We start from the raw sequence: 7,765 nt of genomic DNA on the forward strand, positions 1-7,765 counted from the left end.
CCACGCCTGGGCCGCGGCCAGGCTGGCCCAGGTGTCGCCGCGGGCCCCGGGGACAACGGGGGCCGTTCCGGGGGGGGTTCGGCGGCCCCGGCTGCGGAGCCGCGGGACAGGGGCGGCAGCTGGGCGAGCACGCTGCCAAACGGGCAAAGCCGTGCCCGCAGCTCAACATCTGGGGCCCGCGGTCGCCGTCCAGCCAGCAGTGCCCCCGCCTGTGCCAAGGCCGCTTCATCCTCCTCCTCCTCTTCCTCCTCCTCCGCGGCTGGGGAGGAACATTTCCATGGCCTGGGAATGTCGCGATAGGAGGAAGCGGTGCCAAGAAGAGGGGACCCCCCTTGTGGGGATCCCTCGGGGGTTTGAGGGGTGCTCGTGGCCCCAGACAGCAGAGGGGGCACCCTGGGGTGGCACCCAGGGGTGCGGGGTGCGCCTGTCCCAGTGTCCTGGGACCCAAGGGCTGTGCTGTGCCCCCGGTCCTGGGGCCCCAAATCCTCTCAGCACCCCAAATCCTGACTCTCCAAATCCCCCCAGCACCCCAAATCCTGACTCTCCAAACCCCCCCCGGGCAGTGCCGAACCCCAAATCCCGACTCCCCAACCCTCTCGAGCCCCCCTCCCGCGGATCCCAGCCTGGACAATCCCGGCTCCCCCAAATCCCCGCGGCCGCCGGGGTGGGGGCGCTGGGGACCCCCCGAACAGGCCGGGGGGGCTCTCGGCTGCTGAGGGCTCCCGCCAGCAGAGGTCAGCTCCGAACCGGGCATGCGGGAGCCGCTGGCGGGCGGATCCGTGCGCGGTTCCCGGCCTGATTCCGTGTTATTCCCTGTGTGATTCCATGTGCGGCTCTGTGGGTGATTTCCTGTCTGATTCCATGTGATTTCCATGTGAGATTCCATGTGCAATTCCCAATCTGATTTCATGTGATTCCCTGTGATTGCACGGATGATTTCATGTGTGATTCCCTGCATGATTCCCTGCGTGATTCCATGTGCAATTCCCTGTCTGATTTCATGTGATTTCCATGTGAGATTCCATGTGCAATTCCCAATCTGATTTCATGTGGTTCCCTGTGATTCCCTGTGCAATTCCATGGCTGATTCTGTGTGAGATTCCCCATCCGATTTCATGTGATTCCCTGTGTGATTCCCTGTGTGAATCCATGGGTAATTCCTAATCTGATTTAATTTCATTCCCTGTGTGATTCCATGTGTAATTCCCAATCTGATTTCATGTGATTCCCTTTGTGATTCCCTGTGTGAATCCATGTGTAATTCCCAATCTGATTTCATGTGATTCCATGGATAATCCCTGTGATTCCATGGATGATTCCATGTGTGATTCCCTGTGTGATTCCATGTGCGATTCCCAATCTGATTTCATGTGATTCCATGTGAGATTCCCTGGGATTCCATGGATAATCCCTGTGATTCCATTGATGATTCCCACTCTGACTCCCTGTGTGACTCCCTGTATGCTGCCACCTCCCCTCAGGGGTGACACGAGGGACCCCAGCCCACCCAGGACCCTCCACAAGCCACATCCCAACAGGAAATATTCCCTCTGGGGTGTTCCCAGCAGGAAAAGTCCCTCTGGGGGGGTTCTGCTCCAAAAAAATTCATTTTCCCCTGCCCCTTTCTCGGGGGATGCGCACTCTCCCCTCTTTCCCAGTTCTGGGGAACTGGAACAGGAAAATGGGGAAGGGGAACCTCAGGAAGGGAAACTGAGGCAGGAACTGTTCCAGACGCTCACCCCGCACATCTCAGGCGCTCTCCACTCTGGCACCCAGGTTTTGGGGGGGTCAGGATGTCCCTTCCTTGTGTCCCCAGCCCCTGACATGGTGTCCCTTTCCCAGCACCATCATTTCCACAATTTCCACCGGGATTGGGAAATTCCTCCCAGTTCCGGGACCCCGCGGTTGGGTCGCCCAGGATGGGGTTTGGAGACCCCAAAACCCCAAAACTCAGCCGAGGGGGACCCCGGGGACAGCGTCCCTTTGTCCCCTCCCGCCGGTGCCACCATCACTCAAAGTGACAAGCGCGGGTCAGCGAGCGCTGGCCGCAGCCCCCCGCCCTCGCCGAGCCCGGGGCCCCCCAGCCCCTCATTTCTCCCTAATTGCATTCCCCAGTGTTATGCAAATGAGGCGGCCCGGGCGCAGCTGCCGGGATTAAATTAGACCCCGTTAATACGCGCTAATTGCGCTTCCGCGCGGGCCCAGGAATTCCAGCCGGGCCAAGGGGCCTTTCCCGATATTTACCCTGGAAATTTTCCTCCCTTCCAGACCACGAGGCCTTTCCCGATATTTACCCTGGAAATTATTTTCCCCCTTCCATCTCGGGGGGTTTTTCCCGATATTCACCCTGGAAATTTTCCTCCCTCCCATCTCGGGGGGCTTTCCCCGATATTTACCCTGGAAATTTTCCTCCCTCCCATCTCGGGGGGTTTTCCCGATATTCACCCTGGAAATTTTCCTCCCTCCCATCTCAGGGGGCTTTCCCCGATATTTACCCTGGAAATTTTCCTCGCTTCCCGACCGCGGCCCCTTGGGGACCCCTGGCCCTGGGCGACACGGGTGGCACTTCCCTGGTGCCACCACGGGGACCCCCAGCGACCACCTGGGCAGGGCTGGGGGGGCTGGGACTGTTCCTGGGGATGGGAGAGGAAGGGGAAAGAGAAAGAGAAAGAGAAAGAGAAAAGGGGAAAGGAAAGGAAAGGAAAGGAAAGGAAAGGAAAGGAAAGGAAAGGAAAGGAAAGGAAAGGAAAGGAAAGGAAAGGAAAGGAAAGGAAAGGAAAGGAAAGGAAAGGAAAGGAAAGGAAAGGAAAGGAAAGGAAAGGAAAGGAAAGGAAAGGAAAGGAAAGGAAAGGAAAGGAAAGGAAAGGAAAGGAAAGGAGGAGAAGGGGAGAAATAAAGGAAAGAGAAGAGAAGGAGATAAGGGAAAGGGAAAGGGGAAAAAGAAAGGAAGGAAAAGGGAAGAGGATAAAGGACAGGGGAAAGGGAAAAAGAAAGGAAGGAGAAAGGGAAGGGAAAAGGGATAAGGGAAGGGGAAGGGGAAAAAGGAAGGAAGGAGAAGGGGGTAAGGGGAGGGAACAAGGGCAGAGGAGGCGATGAAGGAAGGGACGGGAAGGGACGGGAACATCTTTGCCGAGCGTTCCGGGGGGGGCCGCGGCCGCCGTAGCCCCAACAGTTGCGGTGCCCCCTCACAAAGGGCCGGGGGCCGCGGTGCCCCTCGCAGACAATGCCCCGCGCCCCCCGGGGGTCCCGCGGCCCCGGGGGAGCCCGGCCCGTGTCCCCCCTTCCCCGGGGCGCCCACCGGGCCCTTTGTGCGGGTGCCGGGACCTGTTGGAGCCATCTGTCAGGGGGGGCCGCAACAGGCAGATTTATCGGCCGCAATCTGTTCGTGCCGCCCGCGCCGCGCGCCGGGAAGGGAGCCCGGAGCCCGCTAATGAATTAATTAGTATTCCCCGTAATCCCGGCCTGCCGCCGCGGGGCCGAGCGCTGCCGGGCACTGCGGAAGGGTCCCGCGGGGCTGGCGGGGCTTTGGGGAGCAGCGGATGGATGAGGAGGGGGTCAGGGGGAGGATTTTGGGGGTGCCATCGCTGTCCCCCACTTCCAGCTCCTGTCACAAGCGGGGGGGGGGGTCCCCAATAGCCAGGGGTGTCCCCAAGCCCCCTCACCCCGGGGTCCCCAATAACCGGGGGTGTCCCCGAGTCCCCATCCAGGGGTCCCCAAGATACCACCCAGGGGTTCCCAATAACCAGGGATGTCCCCAAGCCCCCCCATCCACGGATTCCCAATAACCGGGGGTGTCCCCGAGTCTCCATCCAAGGGTCCCCAAGATACCACCCAGGGGTTCCCAATAGCCAGGGGTGTCCCCAAGCCCCCTCACCCCGGGGTCCCCAATAACCGGGGGTGTCCCCAAGTCCCCATCCAGGGGTCCCCAATAACCGGGGGTGTCCCCAAGTCCCCATCCTGGGGTCCTCAAGTGCCCCGAGTTCCCCATCCAGGGGTCCCCAAGATACCACCCAGGGGTTCCCAATAACCGGGGGTGCCCCCAAGCCCCCCATCCACGGATTCCCAATAACCGGGGGTGTCCCCGAGTCTCCATCCAAGGGTCCCCAATAACCGGGGGTGTCCCCAAGCCCCCTCACCCGGGGGTCCCCAATAACCACGGATGTCCCCGAGTTCCCATCCAGGGGTCCCCAAGATCCCACCCAGGCGTTCCCAATAACCGGGGGTGTCCCCAACCCAGGGGTCCCCAATAACCGGGGCTGTCCCCCCGGCACTCCCCAGCCCCGGGACGCTCGGGCGCGGCCGCGGGGGTCCCGGTGGGGCGGCGGGAGGAGCCGGGCCCGGTCACTCCGCCCCGTGGGAGGAGCCACGCGGGAGCCGCGGCCGGGCAGGAGCCGCGGGCAGCGCGGAGCTCTCAAAACCGCCCGAGCGCGGAGCCGCCGGTGCCCGGTGCGCTCCCGGTGCGCTCCCGGTGCGCTCCCCGGGCTGACCCCGCCATGTCCCCGGGCGAGTGACACAAGCGACAGCGGGGACTCGCTGTGGTGCCCAGGTAAGGGCGGACCGGGACCCCCGGGATGCCGTACCCCGCTCCGGCCGTGCCCCCAACGGGGCTCCGCGGCCGCTCGGTGTCCCCGGTACCCCCGGGGGGCTCTGTCCGATGGACGAGCGGCAGGACCCCGGACTGGGTGGGGGTTTGAGCGGCCGGGGATGCGGGGAGAGGGGCGGGATGGGGTCACAGCCGCTCCCCCGGTACCCGCTGGGGACGGAGCCGCGGTCCCGGGGCCGGGGGGGGGGGGGGACACAGAGAGGGTTCGGTGACCCCCGGGCCGGCGGGGCTGGGGTCTCGTTGGGGATGGTGGAGAAGGAAGTGATTTCCTCGGGCAATTCCCTCTTTGTGTAATTTCTTTTTTTTTTTTTTTTTTTAATTTTAAAATCAATATTCTGTAGAAAGGAAGCAAAATCCCCTTAAAAATCCCAGCGGGACTTCGAAAGGGAGAACTTTCCCTGGAAATGCCGGGCGGGGCGGGGGGCCCCTGCAGAAGGGAACCCCAAACCCGGGATGGATCCCGGGGGCAGCGAGGAGCGGGAAGACCCCCGAAGATGGGGGGAAAGGGATCCCCGGCTGCAGCCTCGGGGGGTTTTGGGGCAAATCTGCGGGGTTTTGGGGCAAATCTGCGGGGTTTTGGGGCAAATCTGCAGCATTTTGGGGCAGATCTCACCGGGGCCATCCCTTCACCCCAAAACCGATCCTTCCCCACCCTCATCCCGCCCGATTTCCCATCCTCGGCCAGACCCCCGGTGCTCCGCCAGGAGTTAATTGGGGCCGCGTGGTCCTTTGGGGATAGGACAGCAATTAACACCCTAATCCCGCCCGGGAGCCCCATCACGCATATTAAAAGTGGGATTTTCCGCGTGGGATGCTCGGGAAAGGGGAGCAGCACTTGCAGCAAAGCTGCTTAGGGGCTAAAGCTTTATGGAATGAGCCAGGGGCGGTGATGGGATTTGGGGGGGCCGATTAACGGCGACCCGGGGCTGCAAGGGGGGCTCGGGGAAGGAAAATCTCCCACCGGGAATGGCCAGCCCCCTTTTGTCACCCCCAATGTGACAGTCGGCGTGGGGAGTGTGGCAAGAAGGGATTCAGGAGTGGGAATGACCCCGAAATGAGATGGTTGGAAGCTCTGGGAACGGTGCTGGAGCTCAGGGAGAGGCGTCAGCATCCCCCAGATAAAACCTGCTGGAAATTGAGAGGGAAATAGGTGGGGAAAAGGAATCCATGGGTGGAGAAAAGGAATCCATAGGTGAAGAAAAGGAATCCATAGGTGGGAAAAAAGAATCCAAAATCCGCTGGAAATGGAGAGGGAAATAGGTGGGAAAGAGGAATCCATAGGTGGAGAAAAGGAATCCATAGGTGGGAAAATGAATCCATAGGTGGAGAAAAGGAATCCATGGGTGGGAAAGAGGAATCCATGGGTGGAAAAATGGAATCCATAGGTAGGAAAAAGGAATCCACAGGTACTGGGAGTGGGCAGAAAGTGCTGCTGTGTCTGGAGAGAGATTTTCCCACCGTGCTGAGGATTCTCCCTCCGGGACCCGTCCCCACGTCCCCGTCCCTCCCTTGCAGATGCCCCAGAGCTGCGCCAAGCCCTCGGACATGGCCGAGCTCGTCAGCAGCCAGGCCTGGATGGGCGAAATGCCGGCAGCCAAGGAGCTGAAGGAGCAGGGGGACGCCAGGAGCGCTCCCTTCGCGCTGCTGCCCGCCCTGCCCGAGGAGCGCGACAGCGCGGAGGAGGAGGAGGAGGAGGAAGAGGACAGCGAGAAGCCCAAGAGGAGGGGCCCGAAGAAGAAGAAGATGACCAAGGCCAGGCTGGAGCGGTTCCGGGCGCGGAGGGTCAAGGCCAACGCCCGGGAGCGCACGCGGATGCACGGCCTGAACGACGCCCTGGACAACCTGCGCCGGGTCATGCCCTGCTACTCCAAAACGCAGAAGCTCTCCAAGATCGAGACGCTGCGGCTGGCCAGGAACTACATCTGGGCCCTGTCCGAGGTGCTGGAGAGCGGGCAGACGCCCGAGGGCAAGAGCTTCGTGGAGATGCTGTGCAAGGGGCTCTCGCAGCCCACCAGCAACCTGGTGGCCGGCTGCCTGCAGCTGGGCGCGCAGCCGCTCTTCCTGGAGAAGCAGGAGGAGAAGCCGTGCGAGCCGGGCCTGCCCGGCCACTCCTTCGGCTACCAGGGGCTGCCCAGCCCTCCCTACGGCTCCATGGAGTCCCACCTGCTGCACCTGAAGCCGCCGGCCTTCAAGAGCCTGGTGGAGGCTTCGTTCGGGAGCCACCCCTCTGACTGCTCCACGCCGCCCTACGAGGGGCCCCTGACGCCGCCCCTGAGCATCAGCGGCAACTTCTCCCTGAAGCAGGACGGCTCCCCCGAGCTGGACAAGCCCTACCCCTTCATGGGCCACTACCCGGCGGTGGGCCTGGCCGCGGCCCACGGGCACGGCTCGCACTTCCAGGGCTCCGCGCCCCGCTACGAGATCCCGCTGGACGTCGCCTTCGAGTCCTTCCCGCCCCACGCGGCCGGGGCCCAGCTCGGCGCCATCTTCAACGAGTAGCGGGGCTGGACGCGGGTTTGGGGCAGGGAGATGTGCCCAGGATGGACCGGGCATCTCTGTGGGACGTGGTGCTGAGGTGGCAGTGCCACTGCTGCTGTCCCAGCTGTCCCCAGGAGCCACAGGAACCGTTCCGGACTGCTGCGTCCCCCAGAGATGCTCCCAAAGGTGTTTCCGCCTCCAGGACGTCCATCCTGACATCAAATCCAGCCCTTGGATTGTCCATCCTCTCCCTGTCCCCCTCTGGTGTGGGGACACCGCCCCTCCTGCCCCTTGGGGTGGCCATTGTCCCTTGCCCTTGTGGGGTCATGGATTTCCCAGTGCTGCAGTGGCCAGGTGGGAATGAGCTGGACACTTGTGGGAAACCCGGATGGAAATTCTCACCCCAGGGAGAACCTCTTCCTTCTGCCATCGTGGATATGGGGACAGTGTCCAGGAATGGGAGGACAGTGTCCAGGGATGGGGGGACAACGTCCGGGGATGGGGGGACAACGTCCAGGGATGGGGGGTCAGTGTCCGGGGATGGACAGACAGTGTCCAGGGATGGGGGGACACTGGGGATGGAAGGACAAGGTCCAGGATGGAGGGACAGACAGTGTCCAGGATGGAGGGACAGCATTCAGGGACAGTGGCCCATTGTCCTGTGTTGGTGGCCCATCATCCATG

The 7,765-nt window shown here is 62.4% G+C and overlaps 1 protein-coding gene across 1 annotated transcript; it reads left to right on the forward strand.

Moving 5' to 3' along the window:
- Positions 1-6,118: 6,118 nt before the first annotated feature.
- NEUROD4 (neuronal differentiation 4) lies at positions 6,119-7,496 on the forward strand. The gene has a single exon (XM_058042172.1). It carries the CDS (start codon positions 6,119-6,121, stop codon positions 7,100-7,102), a length of 984 nt encoding a protein of 327 aa, XP_057898155.1. The 3' UTR covers positions 7,103-7,496.
- Positions 7,497-7,765: the final 269 nt, after the last annotated feature.

This window comes from Melospiza georgiana, chromosome 29 (genome assembly GCF_028018845.1).
Source record: "Melospiza georgiana isolate bMelGeo1 chromosome 29, bMelGeo1.pri, whole genome shotgun sequence".
NCBI classification, from domain to species: Eukaryota; Metazoa; Chordata; class Aves; order Passeriformes; family Passerellidae; genus Melospiza; species Melospiza georgiana.

Coding starts and splice junctions, on each gene's coding strand:
- NEUROD4 (XM_058042172.1), top strand. CDS start 6,119: ATGCCCCAGAGCTGCGCCAAGCCCTCGGACATGGCCGAGCTCGTCAGC.